General features: G+C 36.8%; 1 protein-coding gene across 2 annotated transcripts in view; it reads left to right on the top strand.

Moving 5' to 3' along the window:
* The window catches only part of PAXBP1 (PAX3 and PAX7 binding protein 1), a 35850-nt gene that overhangs the window by 3724 nt on the left and 7931 nt on the right, over positions 1 to 24195 (top strand). For both annotated transcript variants that reach the window (XR_006279168.1, XM_038399010.2), the window contains exons 3-14: positions 122 to 298; positions 3353 to 3574; positions 4204 to 4307; positions 5728 to 5948; positions 6919 to 7108; positions 15184 to 15307; positions 18211 to 18310; positions 18862 to 18977; positions 20976 to 21175; positions 22616 to 22760; positions 22912 to 23033; positions 23864 to 23940. Coding sequence is in view for 1 of the 2 variants with exons in the window: in XM_038399010.2 (XP_038254938.1) it covers positions 122 to 298; positions 3353 to 3574; positions 4204 to 4307; positions 5728 to 5948; positions 6919 to 7108; positions 15184 to 15307; positions 18211 to 18310; positions 18862 to 18977; positions 20976 to 21175; positions 22616 to 22760; positions 22912 to 23033; positions 23864 to 23940 (1798 nt within the window). In the remaining variant the exon portion in view is untranslated. The remainder of the gene's footprint in view (positions 1 to 121; positions 299 to 3352; positions 3575 to 4203; positions 4308 to 5727; positions 5949 to 6918; positions 7109 to 15183; positions 15308 to 18210; positions 18311 to 18861; positions 18978 to 20975; positions 21176 to 22615; positions 22761 to 22911; positions 23034 to 23863; positions 23941 to 24195) is intronic.

Below are 24195 nucleotides of genomic sequence, written 5' to 3' on the forward strand. Positions count from 1 at the left end.
TCAGTAGTTAAAAATTAATGAGATTGCTGGCTTAAACATAAGTGTATCTGGTGGTATTCTTTAAAAGTGCTATTAAAAAATGTTCACAGAAAGAAACAGATATAGACTTTTTCTCTTACAGCTGAACAGGCCATAGAGAAAACAGGACAGGTTAAGGAAGCAAACCAAGAAGATGGGACTGCAAACAGTGAACAAGGTGAAGAAGAGATGGAAGTCGAAAGTGAGAAGGAAGAAGAAAAGCCTAAAACCGGAGGAACTTTCTCAAGTGCTTTATCATCTCTGAATGTTCTCCGTCCAGGTTTGTACTTTATAGTAAATCTAGTTTAGTGGGTTTGGAAATGCTGTCTCTAACATTTGTAATTTAAGTACTGATATCCAGTCAGCTGTATGCACTCTTCCCAAGCTTAACACCTACACACCCTCGAACAGTGACTAGAAATGAAAATTTAAAAGTAAATGGAAATGTCCACTTTTCAAGGTTCATCGATATTCTGCTGGCCTGTGGAAGAATATATTTGCTCACTGTTTTTGAAGAACTAGGAAAACTGAACTGACTCATTTAAGAACTAAAATAGGACCATTTAATTACCACAGTATCAAATAGCAGAGTATAATATGCTGAAAACGAAGGCTGTAACAAAATGTTTTGTTTTTTTTTAAGTTAGGTATTTATATGAATTCCTTCAGGTGCCAAGTTCGTGGGGTAATATTTCAAAATGAAGCATAACTCAAACTGGAGTCTCTGGTCTTTAAAAAACTAAACAAACACCCCTTCTATTTACAGCATTGGTTTTTCTAAAACTTTGAAATATTGAATGTCCTCAAAACCCACCTCTATTTTTGATATTCTGGTAATTCTCCAAGTAACCTGTCCTGTAGTGCAGGTTGGCATTTATCCTTAATTTAGGCACCAGAAAATGTTCTTACACTTGTGACCCCCTATTTGAGTGTCTTGAATGCTGTTAACTTAGTTAAATAGATTAAGAAATATTTTCTTCAGACCCTAAGGGCCAAAGAAATTAGTTTGAAATATTCGCAAAAAGAAAAGGAGTACTTGTGGCACCTTAGAGACTAACAAATTTATTAGAGCATAAGCTTTCGTGAGCTACAGCTCACTTCATCGGATGCATTCGATGAAATTCGAAATGCATCCGATGAAGTGAGCTGTAGCTCACGAAAGCTTATGCTCTAATAAATTTGTTAGTCTCTAAGGTGCCACAAGTACTCCTTTTCTTTTTGCGAATACAGACTAACACGGCTGCTACTCTGAAAAAAGTTTGAAATATTATTCTTCATGAATTTAATAACTAGCAAATTTGCACATAAGGAAGCTTTTTGTCTGGGGAGTAAGATTGTTGCCTTCATGCTCACAATCCACAGATAACCATGGATCCATCAGCCATAAACATGACGTAGCGGGAAAAGATCTTTTATATGTGTGTCTAGTGGGGGGGGGGGGGGAAGACTTCTCCAGTCAACCCACCAGACTAGTCTGCTTTGCTTTTAGAAGAAATAGGAAACTGAGACAATGGGTGCATTTCAGATAACTTCACATCTAAATATATTACTGGTTCTAGCATATTCCTCCTTTTAAGTGAGGGGAATATCTCAATTTGTAATCTTGAGAACTGGAATTTAATATTTTAAGTGTGTTTACTGAAAATAGGTGGCTGAACTTTCCAAACAGAAATTCCCTCTTAAAATAATGCAACTTGGGTACACACAGCAGACAGACTGCTTGTACAGATTTTTCAGACATGTCTGCCCCCTTGGTTCCCTTATTCACCCATCTTTCCTTACTATCTTTGTCCTACTCTGTCAAGTTCTATGGTAATCTCCCTTTCTGAAGGGACTAAACCTTGAGCAAAATGAGAGAAGAGCTGCTCTCAGTTCTTGCCTCTTCACAGAGCTCCAGACTCTATTAAGAAGCTACCCTTTCTCTGGGAGTACCTCTCTAGGGGAATCGCCCTCCCTCCCAGCTAAATAGGCTGAGGGAAGCAGAGCAGGTACTTTGTTCTGCTGCTGCTGGCTGTTACTGGGAGAGAGATGTCCAACCGGGACTTCCTGCTCCATACCAGTGACTCCAGGAGGGAACCCCCAAGTGCTTACCACAGAGGCTGAGGAAAGCAGAACAGAACCTCTTAGGTTAAAGATATTCAAGACATTGTCATCAGGGATGGACTATGGGAAGTTATCTTTTGGAGGGGAACTTGATGGATTTGGCCTGCATCCAGTTTATTTTTAACATTTATTATCTGCATTGATAACTGCACCATGAGATGCCTTTTCAGAAAATGTAAATTAAAAAAGAATCATACACGAAGGCTTTCTGCAGCATATACTGTTCACTAATTTCTGAACATGATGTAAAGGTAGGAGCATTACATTTAATGACTCTAAATGATTAAGTGTTTGCATTGACTATATATTGCTGGTTCAAAACTGTATTTCTTGCATGCTACCAGAGATTTTTAGCTTCCATGAGCTTTGAGAGTATTTGAAACATAACAAAAATCATGTGAGATGGTGATATTCCATTTAAATAGTGCACCGCTTACTAAGAAACAAAAAATACGTTAGTAATTGTATTGTGCCTACACAGCCTCCAGAGTCCCAATCTTGTTTAGCACTACTGTAATACAAATAGGAATTCTAGATTGAGGAACCTTGGATTGCTGTTTTATTGGAAGGTTAGTACCATTTTGGCTCCCCTAGTCATCAGGAACACATGAGCAAGGGAAAAGAGCTGCCACCAACAATAGTTTGTGTCTAAACTTAGACAGTTTCAAGAAAGAATTAAATCTAGAAAACTATCCACTTGGCTAAATCTATTATATGCAACAGGTGATATTTATGCTGTATTTATGCAACTTGTATATACTGCTGAATTTTCTGCAAGCCCTGAAATATCTTTCAGGGCTTGCCTATCAGAATAGTTTGGGGGGTTTTTTTGGATTTTTTTCTCTGGTTTTCTTAACAGGGAGAAAATGTTTGCCCTTCTTGCCCCTGGAATGTATTAAATAAGGCCTGAAACATGTATATTTTTAAACTTTCTTCTGTTTTTTGTGTGGAATATCTTTTCTTCCCTGTCTTTGCTGGAGGACTCTTAAGTTCTTATGAGCAGAAAAGGGAGCTTTCTTAGGCCTCAGTGGAAAGGGGTGAGAGTGATTTAACCATTAAAAATCTTTTCTGCTTGGATTCCTCTCTTTTCCTTACTGATAAGAAATACTGATGGGTTGATGTCTACTGCCACATCAGCTGAGAAAAATGGTACTGCAGACACAAGTAGCAAAGAGTCTCACTGAATATGGATGCCATCATTGGCTGTTTAACCTTGTAAACATGTTTCCAGGAGAAATCCCAGATGCCGCTTTTATTCATGCCGCTAGAAAAAAGCGTCAAATGGCTCGGGAACTTGGGGACTTTACGCCTATTGACAATGAGCCGGGCAAAGGCCGCCTTGTTCGAGAAGATGAAAATGATGCCAGTGATGATGAAGATGATGATGAGAAGAGAAGAATAGTATTCTCAGTGAAGGAAAAATCCCAAAGGCAAAAGATTGCGGAGGAAATAGGTAAAATGTTTTTGGAAGGATGGTAGCATATCTAATAAATATAGAAACTATTTTCATGGTAGGTTACTCACTCTGACCTTTATAAGCCCTTAAACAAAATGGTCTGCATAACTAATAGCAGTTTTGGTTTACCATAATCCCCATTGTAGTTTGATATAGAATATTTTATTTGAACTCAATGTCATAAAACTTTAATGATCCAATTTTAAGGAATTGTGGTAAATTTAGCTAATAAACACACTCAATTTGCACATAAAAATGGCCCCTTTCTGCTTTTGAGCAAAGCTTTAATAGCACAGTGCTTTTCTGAAGTTTCATGAAAACTTAATTATACAAAATATTTGTGGTAAACTCTTAAGTATAAACTAATTAAAGCTATGCTTGTAAACTGAACAAAATGTATTGTGCCACATTATTCTTTTGATTATTTACTAGCTAATGTGTAAAATGAATTTACGGCGGATCTCCTGGTCATGGAAGATTAGCAAGGTTCTGGCTTGTAATAAGCATTAGATGTTTTTTCTTATTCTAATGATTACGTAAATTTAACTATTTGGAATGAAATATCCTTGGTATAAATCCATTATCTCCATTTTTATCTTGTCTGTTCATTTCCTCTGGGTGCCCAGGTATTGAGGGAAGCGATGACGAAGCTCTCGTGACTGGGGAACAGGATGAAGAGCTCAGTCGATGGGAACAGGAACAGATACGAAAAGGAATTAACATACCTCAGGCATGTATTCAAATAGTTCAAAAAAGATGGTATATGTTTTGGGAAAGATATAGGATTTTTAACCTTTCAGTGCATATATTGACTAAAACTTCCCCAAACTCAAATCAGTATTATGCTGGTTGGTATAATTTGATCTGATGAGATTAGTGGTGTAACTTTTTAATTTATAAAGTTCTCTCATATGGAAGTAGGTGATGTCTTGCTCCTGCTTTCCATTCATTATGGGAGAGTAATGAGCATTGTGGTAGCATTGGCCATCACTTATTAGCTAACTAGGGCCAGTAAGTAATGAAGCTTTGAAGTGAGCTTTGTTTCTATTCTTCCTGTCCAGAAGTTGTTAGGCATGTATGGCCCAATACTACTGCAACTAAAGTCAATTGAAGTTTTTTGCCACTGATTTCAGTGGGATCGATATCAAGTCCACACTAGAAAAACATTCTAATAAAATCTAAAGCCTTAATGAATGTACATGTTCATCCCAGATGTACCAATGCCTGAGCCTACTTTTGACTAGAGCTAGGGGAAATGTTTTGGCCAAAAAATGCAGAATTGGGTTGAGTGAAAAAATTTGCAAATTCATGTCGGGTTTACCAAACTCATTGGGGAGGGGGGAAATGTGAAAAAATGTAAGGGGAGGGGAAACTCCCAAAAACCTCAAACATTTAATTTTGACACTTTTTTTAAAAAACAAAACAAAACATTTTGATTTTTTAATGTTCAAATCAACTTTTCATTTCAAAATTTATTACTTTATTTTTTTTTAAATGACGTTTCAGTTTGGATTCAACAAAAACTTCGTCTGACTCAGAATTATTTATTTTTATTAGTACGGTCAGCAAACTGAAAACTCATTTGTACAGCTCTACCTATGACCTCTTGGGAAGACTCTGTACCTTTGTAGGATTATGCCTTGTGGCAGCTGCGATTCGTGGCTTTGAACAATGATGAAGTAGCTGGCCCAGAGTTGGAAGGGGACACTACTTGGCCTTGAAAGCTGTTTTCTAAAATTAAAAAATGTTTGTAAGGGTTTCGTGGCATGTTGTTAATCTGTATTAACAGCAGAGATTATACAGTTTAGATATTTAGCAATTGGGTGTTGCAGACTTGCTGAAAGTAGAACTCATTCAGTAGTATGCCATGAACTATTACTACAAATAATGATAACCATGCTAAGAAATTCTTCATGGAAGAGGTTGCTTCTGTTAATTACTGTACACCATAATTCTGTGAACACATCTTCGCTCTGTTTGTTTCAATCCATCTTTCATTAGGAAGTTATGAAAAGTGATTCATTTTAATAACCATTGTGATTTGGATAACTTCTATCTCTGCGTATAAAATGTCAAAACTAAGTTACAAAGTAATGTTTTTAAAAGGAGTGACATTAGCATTTTGAGTATTGCATGTCTTGTTTCTATAGGTTCAAGCAAGTCAGCCTACTGAAGTGAATAATCTGTACTACCACAACTCTTACCAGACAATGTCTTATGGTTCATCGTATGGCATTCCTTACACTTATGCTGCTTATGGATCATCAGAGACCAAGTCTCAAAAAACAGATAATACACTTCCTTTCAAAACTCCCAGTAATGAGATGACTCCTGTTACTATTGATTTGGTAAAGAAACAGCTTAAAGACAGGTAGGGCAGACCATCTTTTTTAGACTTAAAAGACTTGTCCTCTAGCTTTCTATTCCCTCAGGCACCCTTTAATCTCGAGCAAATGCAGAATTTCATCGCTGGACAACCACGGACTTGGCACATCATTTAAAAAAAAAAACAAAATGAAGATGACATTGAAACTTTGTTCAAAAGTCTGCTTGGATTTCTTCTGTGGAAGTGAAGCTTTTAATATGTGGCAAATTGATCTTGTTGAAGACCGATCTGAGTTGCATCTTCTGGACACTGAAAAAAATCTTGTAGTCAAGAATTGAAAGGACTGTGAGATGTTTAGCTTATGAAGTAACATTTTATAAAGTGTGTAAATCAGTTTTTTTTTTCCTGAATACATAACAATCTTACATTTTTAGGCTAAAATCTGAGGGTTTTTTAGGGCTTAAACATTGTAACCTCCTTGTTAGGTATCAAAAAGATCCTACTGTATGAACAATCCAATTGCAATGAGAAATATTTTAGAATGAACAGCGCATACTTTTTGTAATGTCTTCAAAACTGGTTTGTATGCCCCTTGTCTTAAAAACTTGCTATTACCTGAAGTGCGTCTAGTCAGTGCAGTATATAATAGAGGCTGTGTTAGATTATATTTCTTGCTAGATATAGCATAATGCCTTTGCTTCTAATTTAATTTCTTAAGGCTCAGTCTTGCAAGGTCCTAAGCGCCTTCGACTCCTGTTGGGATTAACAGGAGTTGACTGTACTCAGGACCTCACAGAGTCTAGCCCATGTAACTTAAACTACTCTCCTTGCTGATAAGGACTGGAGAAGGGAGAAAGCATTGACAAACCCCAGGTAGTGAATGTACCTTGAAAATATTTTTCTTACAGAGATTTGGTACTTGTGCTCTCTCACTCTGAAACAGATTAATATCTTCAACAGTTTACGATATATAAACTTTATGATGTAAATTTGTTATCTATCCATTGTCCCTCAGGTTGGACTCAATGAAAGAATTGAACAAAGCCAATCAGCAGCAACATGAGAAACATCAGCAAAGCCGAGAGGACTCTACCAAGGCAATTGAACGATTAGAAGGGTCTTCTGGGGGTATTGGTGAACGGTATAAATTTTTGCAAGAAATGCGAGGGTATGTCCAAGACTTGCTTGAGTGTTTCAGTGAAAAGGTAAGGATGCAAAAACATTAATCTCTTTTCAATAAAACAGAAGTAGGGAAGCTTAGTACAGGCCAAACCCATGCCTCCTTGTACTTACTCCTGCGTGCCCTCCCCCAAAATGTCAAAAAATCTAAGAGCATACTCAACAGAAGGTTTGTTTTAGAGGTGATGAAAAGTCACTTTTTTCATCATACTAAGCTTATAAAGAGAAGTCTCACTTTTACAGTATAATAGATCTCTGGTGTACTTCCAGTTGGAATGTAAGTGCTGACTTGACTGAAATGTGGTTTTTTTTGTTTTTTTTTTTTTTTTTAGAGAATGGTTTAAGAAATTGATTGAATTTTTTTTTTTTAAATATTTACTCAAACACTTCCATGTACACAGATTGGATGCCATGTTAACGGATAAAGTTAGTATCCATTGTTGGTGAATTGTTAGATTGCATTGAGGTAAAAAGGGTTGAGGTGCAACACTGACTTTTTCTGGAAGCATTTAATGAGTGCCATAAAACACGCTTCTCCTTTTTGCTGTAAATTTTCTGCTAGGAGCTTAAAATATTTGGCAGTGTTCTGATATCTTTTTGGCTGGAAAAGTTATAGAATCAGCATAGCTGGCTGAAGATTTCAGAATTTTTTAGCTTTTTTCTTTTTAGGCTACTCTGTTATACTTCTAACTTGGAAGAACTAATTTTATTTCCCATTTAAGAAAAAATAAGATGTTAACAATCTTATGGATCATGTGTACATTACACAAGTGAATTGCAATACAGAGGAGAGAGCATAGATGTAGGCCTTCACTCCTCTTTTCCTGAAAGTGATTTCTATTTTATATGCGATAGGAAGCTATTTATTACATAAATTACATAAGCCACTAGAACTGAGTATTTAGGATGGGGAAAGTGGCAGCTTTTACTTTTCTATCTGTAGGCTTCCCTTCACATCTACCACACATTCAGGTTGATAAAGCAATTGATTCTTACTATAGTGAGATTAGCTACTGTCTGTTGCTGGTGGAGCTTTCAGAAAATCCCCCATCTGTACTCTGAATCTTCACCACTACATATCAAGCAGAATGCCTCTGAACAACCTCTGTGTAAGCACTTGAAACACATTACTCTCGCTAACTTTTTCTCTGAACAGAACAATGCCAGTTGAGACTTCATCTAATCTTTTTAATGTTAACAGTCAAACCAGTGATCAATCATTTAGGAAAAAATTTGGGAATAAGTAACAGCCATGGCTCTCAAAATTGAGCTGTGTGGAAGGTGGACTGTGTCTTTCATTTGATCCACTAGCCATAATAAAGACTGCTTAACTGAAGAAGCAAAATTTTTGAACCTGTAGCATTGTAGCTGACTGTATAGGTAATGAAGTTGACAATTTATTACTGCCTCATTTTGTTGTGTGTCTAAAGTACAATCCAGATAAATTATGGGCTTGGCTTCTCTTCTCAGACCTTGTCTGTATTCAAAATTGCACCAGTTTAAAGGTGTGACTTTTTTTAAACAACTGCAAAACACAATGCGGACATTTAATTTGTTTTAAACCAGGTTTATTAAAAAAAAATAATGTCCACACTGGTTTGCAGTTTAAATCAGTCTTAAAAATCACACCTTTACATTGGTGCAGTTCTGAATATGTACAAGACACTGGTCTACACTAAAAAACTGACTGACCAGTAATGGACCAAAAACAGTTCTGATACTAACAGTTCAGTTATTTTCAACATTGGTTTAGGGGACTTGTTGCTGACAATCACTGACAAAAACTGGTCAGTTTCCTAATATAGATGGAGGTACTCGAGGCTTGAATTTGTTTAGTATGTCATTGTCTGCTATCATCTCTCTCTGGATGTTCTATAGCTGACTTATTGGGGGGGGAAGGCCTGGTGCCTATATAAAGAAATACTTTAAATAAGTTGCCAAAAAATTACTTGTAAACTAAACCCTTGATTCAACAATAGACTTCACCCAAGCATACTCCTGTATCCATACAGAGCGACTTTGGCTTCAGTTGAAGTCCACAGAGATACACATGCACAAAGTGAACTGTAAAATTGGGGCCTAATACAGACAATTTGACTGTAATATTTAAATACATCATGAAATCTTAAGTATTCTCAAGGTTCTATGTATTCCCTAATTCTGTGGCCACAGAATTTGCACTCGAATCCACTGCCTCTTTTTTAGAAATCTGTAATGTGTTACTACAAAGATCTGTAACCCCTCAAAAGCTAAAACTGTGGGGCAGCATAAAATAACAGAGGCAGCCACACTGCAGAATTTTCATATTAGAAAATTCATATTTTCATATTTCATCGCTAAAACCTTTCATTTTATTTTCATGAAATTGCAGCAGTAGAATTTCCAGTCTGAATTTAGAGATGCAGAATTTAGATTCAGGTTGCTCTGGGCCTTGGGTATCTCATGTTGGCTTTAGTTTGTTTTAAATTTACAATAATGCAGTTCATTTACCACTCCCCTATAGAAAACTTCAGACTAAATTTTATTAAAGCTGATGTTAAAAAATTATATAGTGCACAAGTTAAGAAAATAGTATCTGTACATCTGGTTTTAGTGCTTAGATTATCCACAAATACAAAGTTTTGTCTTATGACTTTTAAGATGCATATAATGCATAATCAGCAATAACCCAAATTTAGGTGAATAAATTTAGCAATATAGTTCAGATACTAGAATCCGAATACTCGGGTCCATCACTCATGAAAAGTTGTACAGAGAGAAGGTTGTGAAAAGCAAAATTATATCAATGAGTGAACATTGTCCCTCAGTAATTGAGAAATTAGGATAGATTTACTACTGACGCATCTTGTTCTATAACACTGAAACTGGTGAGGATTGTGGTTAGTCATTTTCACATTAATGCTGGCACTATGGGGAAACTTTGCATGAATGAGCACAAATGGGTTCATGACAATACATTTTTCTTCAGAAAGAGATTGAGCAGAGGGATGTAGAAGTTCTAGTAGTGTATAGACTTACTCCTGGAATAACGAGAACGTTTTAGTTCTATTAAAATCTTGTCTCCCTGCTATCCCTGTACCTCTCCCCTTTCTGAACTATTTACTTTTTTTTACTTAGCATATTTTTAAGTATCAAACAGGTTTAGATGTGTGAAATACAATTCTTTCATAACACTGAGTTGCAACCTATACTGTAGTAACTGTTACATAGGTTTTAGGATAAAGTAGAATTGTAGGACTGGAAGGGACCTTGAGAGGTCATCTAGTCCAGTCCCCTGCACTCATGGCAGGACTAAATATTACCTAGACTGTCCATGACAGGTGTTTATCTAACCTGCTCTTAAAAATTTCCAATAATGGAGATTCCACAGCCTCCCTAGGCAGTTTATTCCAGTGCTTAACCACCCTGACAGGAAGTCTTTTTTTCCCTAATGTCCAACCTAAATTGCCATTGCTGCAATTTAAGCCCATTGCTTCTTGTCCTATCTGCAGAGATTAAGGAGAACAATGTTTCTCCCTTCCCCTAGTAACAGCCTTTTATGTACTTGAAAATTGTTATCATGACCCCTCTGTCTTCTCCTCTCCAGATTAAACAAATCCAATTTTTTTTTCAATCTTCCCTAATAGGTCATGTTTCCTAGATCTTTAATAATTTTAGTTGCTCTTTTCTGGCCTCTCTCCAGTTTGTCCACATCTTTCCTGAAATGTGGCACCCAGAACTGCACACAGTACTCAAGTTGAGGCCTTATCAGTGCAGAATAGAGCAGAAGTAGTATTTCTCGTGGCTTGCTTACAGCACTCCAGCTAATACACCCCGGAATGATATTTATTTATTTTTATTTTTGTAACAGCATTGCACTGTTGACTCATATTTGGATTGTGATCCACTGTGACCCCCTAGATCCCTTTCTGCTGTACTCCTTCCTAGGCAATCCTTTCCCATTTTGTATGTGTGCAACTGATTGTTCCTTTGCATTTGTCCTTATTGAGTTTCATCCTATTTACTTGAGACCATTTCTCCAGTTTGTCCAGATCATTTTGAATTTTAATCCTATCCTCCAAAGCACTTGCAACCCCTCCCAGCTTGGTATCATTCTCAGACTTTGTAAGTGTACTCTCTATGCCATTATCTAAATCATTGATAAAGATATTGAACAGAACTGGACCCAGAACTGATCCCTGCAGGACCCACTCATTATGCCCTTCCAGCTTGACTGTGAACCACTGAAAACTACTCTCTGGGAACAGTTTTCCAATCAGTTATGAACCCACCTTATAGTAGCTCCATCTAGGTTGTATTTCCCTAGTTTATTTATAATAAGATCATGCAAGACTGTATCAAAAGCATTACTAAATTGAAGATATACCACATCTACTGCTTCTTCCCTATCCATCAGGCTTGTTACCCTGTCAAAGATAGCTATTAGGTTGCTTTGACATGATTTGTTCTTGACACATCCGTGCTGACTGTTACTTATCACCTTATTATCTTCTAGGTGTTGGCAAATTGATTGCTTAATTATTTGCTGCATTATCTTTCTGCAAAAAGAAAAGGAGTACTTGTGGCACCTTAGAGGCTACGGTGCCACAAGTACTCCTTTTCTTTTTGCGAATACAGACTAACACGGCTGCTACTCTGAAACCTGTCATTATCTTTCTAGGTACTGAAGTTAAACTGCCTGGTCTATAATTCCCAGGTTGTCCTTATTTCCTTTTTATAGATTGGCACTATATTTGCCCTTTTCCAGTCCTCTGGAATGTCTCCTGTCTTCCATAATTTTTCAGAGATAATTGCTAATGGTTCAGATATCTCTTCAGTCAGTTCTTTGAGCATTCTAGGATGTATATCATCAGGCCCTGTTGTCTTGAGGACATCTAACTTGTCTAAGTAATTTTTAACTTGTTCTTTCCCTATTTTAGCCTCTCCTTCTACTTCATTTTCCCAACATTCACTATGTTAGACGTCCAATTGCTACTAACCTTTTCGATGAAAACTGAAAAAAAGTCATTTAGCACTTCTGCCATTTCCACATTTTCTGTTGTTCTCTCCCCATCCCCCCAGTTGAGTAACAGGCCTACCCTGTCTTTGGTCATTCTCTTGCTTCTAATGTATTTAGACTGTTTTCTTGTTACCTTTTATGTCTCTAGCTAGTTTAATCTCATTTTTGTGCCTTGGCCTTTCTAATTTGGTCCCTACATACTTGTGGTGTTTGTTTATATTAATCCTTTGTAATTTGATCTAGTTTCCATTTTTTGTAGGACTTTTTTTGTGTGGGGGAATTTCAGATCATTGACTTAACCAGGAGATCTTCAATGTTAAGGGCCAAATCCTGCATTGTCTTCCATGATAATTCCATTGATTTCGCTGAAACTACTTGCATAACTAATTTCAGAGTAGCAGCCGTGTTAGTCTGTATTCGCAAAAAGAAAAGGAGTACTTGTGGCACCTTAGAGACTAACAAATTTATTTGAGCATAAGCTTTTATGAGCTACAGCTCACTTCATCGGATGCATTATTTGAGCTTATGCTCAAATAAATTTGTTAGTCTCTAAGGTGCCATAAGTACTCCTTTTTTTTTTTTTTTTTTTTTTTGCATAACTAGTGCTCACACAACTAAAAGTTTGCAGAATCATGCCTTAATACTATTTTGGTTTAAAGCACAGGGAGAATTTTAGGCAGAATGTAACAATTCCTTGTCCTAGCTAACCGTCAATTCAGATTAATACCTCTTGAGTTACTGCAGTGCTATAAAATCTGGAATGATCACAGATGATCAGAATCCTGACTGTGCAACTCATCCAAGTGACGGCAACTCCCACAGCAGAGTGCCCCACGATGCCATGCTGTCATTGGGATTTAACTGACTAAATTGGGTTGAAGAGTGCCACCTGCTGATTTGGTGCAATCACTTTTTGCAGGAGCTAGGTGGTCTTTTATTCTAAGACTGTTGCCTTCATGCTGCTTAGTTTGTGAGATTTTAGAGGGTCACAAAACAAGGAATGGCTTTCAGCCATCCTACTACCACAATTAACACAACACTGTTTTTGGCTCTCTTAGAAGGTAAAGATATTGGCCATCATATCTTGCTTTCATTGTATAGATATGGAAAAGATGTGGGAGAGTGAGACTGTATGTAGATGTCCAACTATATAGTTAGTTAAATTGTATTGTAATCTTAATAATCCCAGTATTGATATATCAACAAACCACACTTTGGAAATGTAGGTTAAAAACTGATGCAAATGGAATGAGATACTGTGCACAAATCTGTGCACATAGTTTTTTTTTTCGCTGTTTTATTTTTTTGAGAAAAGAATGTAACAATTAATTAACCAAATGTTAATGGGTTAAAGGATTAAATACATATGAATTTTAAAACTATAACAATGTAATAGGTAGTGCGAGCCATCAAGGTTGATCACCAGCTGCAATATTGTGGATGTAAAGAGTACTAACTCCTAAATTTAGTTGGTCTCCAGAAGAAATCTATTTTGAATGTATTCAAACACTCATGCACAAGTTTAGCTTTTCTTTTGATGTTCAGACACTGATTGGAGGAAACCTATAGGGACATTTTAAAACATTCTTTCAACTCTTTAGTTAAAATTTGTAGAATAAACTGCTCACAGGAAGAAGCTATTCTCTTTATGAACAGAAACAACAATAATGCTAGTATATATACTTTACCCTTCAGTTAACACTACTGTTTGGTTGCATCCATTTTTGAAAAGGAGTCTTGTAAATCTGAGTTCAGAATTTATTTAACTCTAGAAAATCTTAAAACTTTTTTGTATCCATTTGCAATTAGTTCAAAAAGCTGTTCTGACTGTTGGTGCTAATGTTCTCAGGCCAAGAATGCTAATGTGAAGAGCTGACGCGTTTTTGCCTTGCTATCAAAGAAAACCTGACTTGTAGTTCCTTTGGCTACCTGCAGTGGCTATTTCAGCTACAGTACCTTTAGTGTTTAAGCTTGGTTGGAGGAGTTTTCCAAATAATGACTCCAGTCCTAGGTTAGTTCAGAAAACATTTTTCTGAAGCCTTTCTTTATTTAAAAAAAAAAAAACACAAAAACCCTGGATTTTAGGTAGCAGTAAAATGCTAAAGAGCTGAAAGATTTTGGACTAGACATATCTGAGGTAAGGAGGCCATATCATAAGTGTTTTAATGCCAGATATGAATAAATTACAGGAGGTGTCTTGCCAAATAAACTGAGAATTACTGTCTATTGTATTTGAATACAAATATGGCCAGTTTTAATTCCTTGGTGCCAGGAACTGGAATCACCCAACATAAGCTATGATGCTGCTGTCCAACGCAGTAAATTCTAGTTGCTGTAACATACCTTTACTTCTAAAGTAATTGTACAACTGAAATACGTTAGTCATATTAAAAAGTGAGTAGCAGATCATCACAGTCTTAAACTCCAGTCCTGCAAAGATTTACCCAAGTGCATAGTTTTCCTCACATGACTCGTGCCACTGAAGTGAAAATTATGCTCTTGAGTAAATTTTTTTGGGTTTGGAGCATCAGTTGGCATATACAATAGCATGTCGATGATGATTCAGTGATAAAATTCAGTAATAGTAAGTGCGCTATCAATCATTGGCATTGATTTAGTAAGTTCAGTATATGTTTTGTTTCTGTACCGCTTATTGTCAATAGCATACTTTCTCAGTGAATTAATTTTTAATCAGCATCTTGTATCTACTGTTGTAAAAGTGAGTTCTGTTAATTGTAATCATTAGCACAAAACATTGCTTACAAGTACATGCAGTGAAGACAATCCCATGGAATACATTTGTGGCATTTATACTCTAGTTCTGCATCTCTTTAAATCAGCCATTAACTTACTGTTCAGGCTTTTCGCACTGCTGCTCATCAATGAAAACTACTTGTACAACTTTTGTACTATAACTGAAGGCCATTATTATAAACTCTGTCAAATGCATGTATTGGCTCCAAAGATATCAGCTGGTAAAAGAAAACAACTGATGTATCTAAAAACTGCAACAGCCTACATTGCATCTTGGAATAGTATGGTACCCCAGACAATTAGGCACCTGAAGAGTTTGATATTACGTAGTGTGTTATATTTTTACAGGTGCCCCTGATTAATGAACTCGAGTCAGCAATGCATCAGCTGTACAAACAGCGAGCTTCCCGCCTTGTCCAAAGACGACAAGATGATATTAAAGATGAATCTTCGGAGTTTTCAAGCCATTCAAGTCAGTCCATCTTGAAGGTTTTTATTATTCATTAAACAACCTTGTTTACTTAGTATGGTTTTAATTTAAAAATAAATACTGCAGAGCATGATTGACTTAAAACTTTTGTGATGACTAGAAGCAAATTCAGATTTAAAGTATTCTGATCTGTTTTATTTAAATACTGAGTCATTCTTACTCTTGAGACTTCATCTCTCCTATCTGCTAGTCTTAACTTTCTGTGTGTGTGTGTGTGTGTGTGTGTGTGTGTGCACACACAGACACACACGTTTTCTCTCTTTCCTAGCATTCAGGATATTTGAGAGTAGTGATGTTTGGCATGAAACTGTTTCCCTATGTCAGGCTCTCTTTTGACCTACTTACATTAATGTAGATACAAAATTCATGATGCATCTACTGTTGATTTCCAAACAGGACTTTTTAAATGTTGATAACCTGAAGACTTAAAAAAAAAAAAAAGTACAGTTTATTCTGTTAGCAATAAGTGTTACATTTCAACAGTAAGTTTCAGACACTTAAAGAAAAGAGAGAGCATTTCAAAGCTAGGGAGGCTTTCTTCTCTTAGCCAGACTTAAGTTGTAATATTCAGATACTAACTTTGTGATATTTATAAATACTTTATACACGATAGAAAGCCTTCTTTTGAGACCACTGCTCCAGAAGTGGAAATCAATTTAAAAAAAATTGGTCAGTATCTCCGTTCTGGTGATCACTGTAAAATGTGTAAAATAAGTTCTGCAAAAAAAACATGATGATCTATATTTTATTCTACACACTAATGATATAATGTAAAATTTCACTCAGGTGCTTTTGAAAACTTTCCTGAAATTGGTAGATCTGGTTTCCTGCTTTTAAGGAGATTTCCATTTAAAAAGTTTTCATTGCCCTCAGTTTTTTTTTTTTTTTTTTTTTTTTTTTTTGAATATGTAGAAAACATGTCCTGTGAGCAATCAAAATTTACCTTCGTCCCCACTTTCTGGTATCCACATCTATACCCATTACCCATTTGTCTATTTAAGAACAGTCAAAAATGGATTTTGTACCTAGTTACAAAACTACATTCTCATGTCCACTGCAAGTCCCTTTTGAAATAATATTCAGCGTGTGCACACAGCCTAATTAATTCTAAAGTTAAAATCACTCGCCCTCTTTTGAGAGCTTAGTTGAGCATAGGCCTTGTGCTGGCTCTCCCATTTACCCTGGGTGCATTGCTTTGAGGCCTATGATATGCCAAGTATGCTCTGAGCAAATTACGTAGGGAGCCTATAGTGGGGCATGTTGGATTAGAATGTGATTTTTGGGGATGGGAAGAGTCCGGATACTATCATAAAGGGGATGCTTTATCTGAAGCATGGGAGCCCTGAGGATATATTTTGGTAAATAGATATATTCCTGAAATGTTTCAGTCCTGTCGTCCTCTCCACTGAGACTGGTAATGTGTTCAGTCGGTTTCTCGGTCAGAGGTGCACAAACGTATCAACTTGACAATCAGCTCACTTTACTACTTAAACCAAAAAGTTATTACCTTTGGAAAGGACTTAAACACATTCCCCAAATGGTTACTTTACTCTGTTTTGTTACAATCTGTAACATAACCTTGACAGATGTAACATTGAACAAATTACAACTTCTCCCATGCTCTAAAGCAGCCGTTCTCAAACTGTGGGTCGGGACCCCAGAGGGGGTTGCAACCCTGTTTTACAGGGGTCACCAGGGCTGGTTTGGACTCTCTGGGGCCCAGGGCTGAAGCCCGAGCCTCAACACTGGGGATGAAGCCTGAGGACTCCATCCCTGGGTGGCAGGGCTTAGGTTACAGGCCCCCTACCTGGGCTGAAGCTCTTGGGCTTTGGCTTTGGCCCTCCCACCTGAGGCAGTGGAGCTTGGGTTTTGGTTATTGGCCGTTCCCCTGGGGAGGTAGCAGGGCTCAGGCTTCGGTCCCTCCTCCTGGAGTCATGAAGTAATTTTTGTTGTCAGAAGGTGGTTGCGGTGCAATGAAGTTTGAGAACCCCTGCTCTAAAGCTTTCCTTTTCTGAAAGGATTTACCGTTTTTTAAATAGGAACACTAAGACAAATCATTAACATTCTTAAATGATGAATGATTTGATAACCTGGTTTGGTAAGAATGCATAACTTTATTTTTGTATAGTTTGAGGCTGTTGTTGAAATCTTGTGATGTTTATTCTAGTGGGTGGATCTGGTATCAAGTAATACTTGTGAGAATTTATCGCAAAGGTTAGACAAGCTGGAGACTTTTGTTAATTTCAGTTAATGGTTATCACCGGCTTCACTGATTAAGAGCAGAATTTAATGTAGCTAATCAGAATGATCTATCATGGAAATGTTGTTTTAAAAAAAAAATGGAAAAAACGTAGGCTTTATTTCCTAGGAGTTTCAGATATATATTAAAACCTACACGTAACTTAGTGAACTTGATTTTGTTCCAGGGAGCAAGACTAGATGAATAGGAGTCTGAGATACTGAATCTTTGTTACAGGGCTGCCTTTCTCTCCCCCCACCCCCTCTTCTCTTCTCGCTTACTGTGGTTTTTAAAATGTTGCATGCTGAATGCTGTATTTATAGCAGCAGTACAGTTTTTTCCATTTTTGTTGTACCAAGCAGTTTAAACATTTACTGCTTTAGGCCACGGAGTGTTGATAACTTGTGAGTACCAGTATTAGAGGGGAAGACTGAAGTGTGATGAAGCCAGATTTGTATTTGAATAAATTTGGAGTATCTTCAATTTGAGATTCCAACTTCCATCACTACTTCTCTCAACCTCTAGTAGCTACAGATTCAAACATTTGGGTTTGTCTGTATTTAGCTGCTTCAAAATACTGGACAACACATTATTCCCTGTTACTGTAGATGGAAGTGTTTTAATTTCAACCAATGTAATCTTGCAGGTAAAGCACTGATGGCACCGAATCTTGATTCTTTTGGACGAGACAGAGCACTCTATCAAGAGCATGTAAAACGGCGGACTGCGGAAAGGGAAGCTAGAAGGTACAGTACTAAGATTTCCTGACTGTATTGGGGTAGCACCCAAAGGCTCCATGCAGTATCATTACATCACGCAGGGATTTCCATAACATGTAGGAAAGCACTGTCCCCACCCTGGACAATTTAGAGACTATTTGCTTTGTGTAGTAATGGAGACAGCATTTCAGTTAAATGACAAAAGTACATATCTGGTTAGTTACAGTTCTTCTTCCAACAAAACTTGCTCCTTTTGTCCTAATCCCTCTGTTCAGGTGCCTCATGCCTCAGCCCATGTGCTTGCCAAGGATATCCTCAAAGAAATATTCAGGCTTAGTATATGGAAGCAGCCAATCAGATGGTTCTTGCTAAAGTTACTGAAAATGCCTATAAGCCACTCCAGTCTTGCTGCAGTCATTACTGCTTTCCCCTAGCTCCCATGGTGAGGAATGGAGAGGCTATCTTTACTTTGGCTCTCCTGGGGGTCAGGAGTAGGACCAGCATGGCTAAAACTGTTGTTCATTTGTACAAAGATCTTAATGATTGGTTTATACTGTAATTGTATTGCTGCCTTATAGAGCCCGTCGTAGGCAAGCAAGAGAACAAACTGGGAAGATGGCAGATCACTTTGAGGGCCTTTCTAGTGATGATGAAGAAACTTCAACAGATATTACTAATTTCAACATGGAACGAGGTTAGAGAAGTCACTTACTTACTTATTAACTGAATGTGGAAATCCTTTAAAAAAAAATGCATATTACACAATATGGATTTTTTTTCTAGACTCAGAATGACAAGATAACAGAATCACAACAGTGACTTGAAGCTGTTTTTTAAAAAGGATTTAATAAGAATATGGAACTTGATGGGGACAATATCAACTTTTAAAACCAAGTTTAACAGACCTGTTCTAAAATCATGTACAAATTCAATTTATTCTATGGAGATAGTCTAGCTAAAATAGAGGAATTGCTCTTCCTCCCTTCTTGCTGAACAAACTTGCATAGTAAAGTGTAACAACATGCCTCCTTCCCCGCGCCACCATACAGTTTTGCACAAATTCAGTGCTCTATTTTCTTTGCAAGTCTGAGTGGTTTCTTTTGCATTATGAAACACATGCTCCGTCTAACGACAGAGTTAAATGTTTAAGTTTGTGTGGATTTTGGCAATTCATTGTTCAGTGGGACACACTTGTATCTGTATCTTCTTAAAAACCAAAAAACTATTTTGGGGTGATTTTTGGCAAGATATTCTATTATCCCCTAGAATTCTGAAGTTGCAGGCTTTGGTAGGTGAAAGACAATGTCTTTTCTGAAGTTCTGCATAAGTGTCTATAAGCTTATTGATGATTTTTATGGAGCTATGTTGCACTAACAGTTTGAAATTTTAATATTTTTTTTCCTTGCATACATGTAACTAAATGGGCTGTGTAGTGACTAAGCCCTGTAAGCCTATAACCCTAAAGTTTCCATTGTTTTAATTGTCGGTGGTTTCACGAAAACTGCTATCCATGCATAAGAATAATCTCTTTGAGTTTTGTGAAGTGTCTGAGATGTTTTTGCAGGTACAATAAAACTTTTGTTAAAAACAATATTAACCTCAACTATCTAGTTAAAAACTTAGTACCTGAACTGCTGTTTTAACTTGGCTTCTTGTGCATATATGAGATTTAGAAACAGATACTATGCCTGCTCAGTATCTATTAAAGACTTTTAGTGTATTCATATCATACACACCATAGATTCATTTTGCATTGCAAGATGCACAAATGGCATACATATAACTGGGACATAATGGCAGTTAAAGATCGCTGGGACAATTTAATATGTTCTGAGTTTAGGTATCACTGTTGTGGGAGACCAGTGTAAAAGATACAGCGATATGATGCTGCACTTTGTAACGCCTCCCATTTGTTTCTCTTTTGGAACTGAAGAGCTATAGGAAGGGCCCTTTGAAGTTTGTCTCCTTTATATTCTTGATGCTCTAACTCTCAACATTGTTTACAACAAAGAGAACTAGAGCTGTAGGAAGAAGGAATGACTAAAATGAAGAGAACATAATTGTGTAAGAAAAGGGGTGAGAGGGAGTAAAAGGATAAAGCAGGAACTTAGACAGCTGCTAGGCTAGTAAACTATTAGTACAGTAAAAATACAAAAAATATTCCTGGTAATTGTAATGTTCACTAAATGTGATTTATTATTATTATTATTATTATTATTATTTATGTGATAGATCTAGATAGATTCATATTATCAACAGTTCAGTACACTCTAAGATCCACATGTCCAAATCCACACTTTCTGGAACCCTCATTTGATTGGCTAGTGTTAAGGATGCCCCATCACACTTAGAACGTGGCACTTAGTTCTTCTTTTTCACCCTTATTTATCATTATTGATAGTCCCACTTCTGGCTACTACTGAAACAAAACTGGTGGTGCTACAAAAGCTTACTAGATCTTGATATAAAACAATATACCAAATAGACACTTAAAGCACCCAGGCACTGTTTGTGTTGCAGAGTGAGGGAAGAACAGAGGACAAGGAACTAGAAAACTGAATTTTTTTTGTTGCTTTTGTCAGTTTCTAAGCTAAAACTCATTTAATTTGCTTGGGTAAACCACCTTATGGGAGCTCTTGCAGACAATAGAACATCAGCTTGTTACCTAGTTCTCTAAACTTTTTCCCCCTAGATCGCATTCTGAAGGAATCCAGCAAAGTTTTTGAAGATGTACTAGAAAGTTTCTACTCAATTGACTGCATTAAATCACAGTTTGAAGCCTGGCGTTCCAAGTATTTCTCCTCTTATAAAGATGCTTATATTGGCCTCTGTTTACCAAAGCTGTTTAATCCTTTAATAAGACTTCAGCTCCTTACCTGGGCTCCTTTGGAGGTAAGATACTGTTACTCAAATTAAGTGAACTGTTGTGCAGTAGAGCATCATTTTTTTTCAAAACAAGGTGAACTACCCTCCGGTTCTTTTCCAGTATGCCACTCTCAGGTCTTGGGCCTCAAGCTCTCAAGATTATAAGGGTGTAAGCTCTTTAGGGCAGGGACCTTGTTTTTGTTCTGTATGTACCACATCTAGCACAATGTGGTCCTAGTCCATGGTTAGGGCTCCCAGGAGGTATGGAAATATAATTAATAACCTTTTTTTTTTTAAATGGAATCATATGATTCTTCCATGCTCAGACTGGGCTTTGGGCTGCTGTCCCCTGTGGTTACCATAGCAGGTCTGACTTTAGTTCAACACCTGCAGTTCTCTTTCCTTTGGGAGCAATGACAGTGGTATCCAGTAACCACTTCTTAAAGAAGTAAACTTCTTAAAGCAAAGTATTTTTTTAGAACAAAAGTACTTAAGGGAAAACAGATCTTAAAACAACTTAAACTTGTTTACTGTTGAGTGTACCTTCAGAATAAAATGAGCTATTTTATTTCCCAGTTAAGCATATAGGTATGTTGAAAACATGCCAGATAGCTTTCCACTTACAATTTTTAATGATGTGGCTATTCATTTAACTTACATTGGAATATAGAAACAGGGCTGATACCAGGAAGGGGATAGGAGGTTATAAATAATATTAATAGATGTCCCCCAATATCTGTCTGTGTGGAGTAGAATCATAAATATAATAGTGTGTGTGGACACATGAGACATTTTGATGCTCACAGGTTTAACCATTTATGTTCCATAGGCTACAAAATGGGCATATAAGAAAACCACATTTATATAAAACAGGCCTTTTTCATCAGGATTCTGTAGTTAGTGTGGTATCACTAGTGTGTTTCATGGTGGAGTTTTGTACAGAGTGGTAGTCAGTGATTTGTATGCTACCAATGTAAGAAAAGAAAATACTTTACATCGCTCTGAAGTAAGTGAATACTATCCCCATTTTGTTAATGGGGAAATAAAGGCAGAGTGGCTTACCCTCAGTCACGCAGAATCAGTTGCAGAAATGCATAGGCCCTAAGTGTGTTGTGCTTAACTAAGGTATTTTGGGCCAGATAAAAATGCAGACAAGTCTGCATTGAATTCCATGTGGGTTAAGTGCCTTTGAAAATCCCATTAAGCGCTTAAACACCTCTTAAAAATCTTGCACTTTCTCTAATGGCTGATGTGCCTAATACTTTTAGGATGTCTAGGATACTTGGTTCATAATTCCAAAGCTGCTATTTTCTTTTTAAAAGGAGGAAAAAAAACTTAGGCCTTCAGGTGTATTATGCTGGTGTTTTAGGATGGCTAAATAAGTTGTTCAGGCTCTTTAAAACTCCTGTTGGCCTCAAACAATGTTTAAATGTATGGGACTAACGTCTGTCCTATTAATTTTAATAGGGCAAGTGTCAAGATTTTGAGAGCATGTTGTGGTTTGAATCATTGCTATTTTATGGCTGTGAAGAACAGGAGCAAGAGAAGGATGATGCTGATATTTCACTATTACCTACCATTGTGGAAAGAGTTGTTCTCCCTAAACTAACAGGTATGACTTAAATGCTATTTTGTAACTTTTACAAATATTAAACCATAGTAAATACAGAAGAACAACATTCATATGGTTTAACTGTCTTAATACCTACTTTTTGAGTACCTGCAAAGAAAACTGTGTAGTAATTCTTAATTATTTTTACTAGTACTTGCTGAAAGTATGTGGGACCCTTTTTCTACAACACAGACATCTAGGATGGTAGCAGTTACACAGAAACTAGTAAATGGATACCCTTCAGTGGTAAACGCAGAAAACAAAAACACACAGGTAACATTTTTTTCCTCATTCACACTTGTTTGGGAATCTGTTTTATAGAATTTCTGCAGCATAATGAGAAACATTACACATATTGGAGCAAGAAACAGAATCTTACAACTAATGGATGTGCCAGTGCCCAGTTCCGTAGTGCTAAAGATCCACTGGAGCAGCTGGGGGAAGTAAACCAGGAAGGGTGCCAAGCCATTTGAGTCTGTACAAAATGTACAATAGGATTTGAACAGGGTGATTCAAAATGTACCAAACTTAGTTATGGGGCTATAATTTCACTTTAAGGTTCAGTTGGAAACACCATTGCTTCTATTTTCATAGCATATTGTATAGCTAGAACCTCTAGATTGAGTGCCACGTAATTCATTTGCTTGTCTTTTATGACAAAAGAATGGCTTTGACAACTTACTGATATTTTGCAGTGTCGTAGCTGTATACTTACAGTTTAGGAGTTAACAAAGTATGAATGCAAACCTTAAAATGATAGGTGATAATTCCCAGCAGAGTTGATAGATTAAGACTGTGTAAGACCCTGATCCTGCAAATTGTTAAAAATTTGTTTAAAGTTAAGCACAGGACTAGCTAAATTGACTTATGTTCCCTTTAAACTGAAGTCCAGTATTTTTACTGACTTGTTAATTGTAGCTATTCCCAATATTTGACTTCAGTAGGACTACTCGCATACTTGAAGTTTAAGCATGTTTATGTACTTTGATGAATTGGGGCTTAAAGCACTTTGCATTTTTAACTTCTAAAGAGGTCTTTAATTTAGCTAACAACCAAAGCAGGACTACAAAAAATTTTTAGCATTTTCATCTCAACTTTTTCAGACACTTTTGAAGGCCCTGTTACTAAGAATGAGAAGAACACTAGATGATGATGTGTTCATGCCATTGTACCCCAAAAAGTAAGTTGCTTGTTTAAATGTGCAAAACAACCATAAACATCTTGATTGGCAATACCAGTTGCCTTTTTGTCTTGCATATGGTAGCTGAGGCTTTTTATAGCTCTGGGCTGCTTCTTGGGTTTGGGTTTTAGCGATTTTTTTTTTTTTCAGATTTAATAACATACTGTAAGAATGTAATGAGGTGAAAATGATGAAAAAAGTTATTTGAAACTTGGAATTTTACTGTAGTCTGCACTCCATTCATGAAAATAAGTA

Source organism: Dermochelys coriacea, chromosome 1 (assembly GCF_009764565.3).
Source record: "Dermochelys coriacea isolate rDerCor1 chromosome 1, rDerCor1.pri.v4, whole genome shotgun sequence".
Lineage (NCBI taxonomy): Eukaryota > Metazoa > Chordata > Testudines > Dermochelyidae > Dermochelys > Dermochelys coriacea.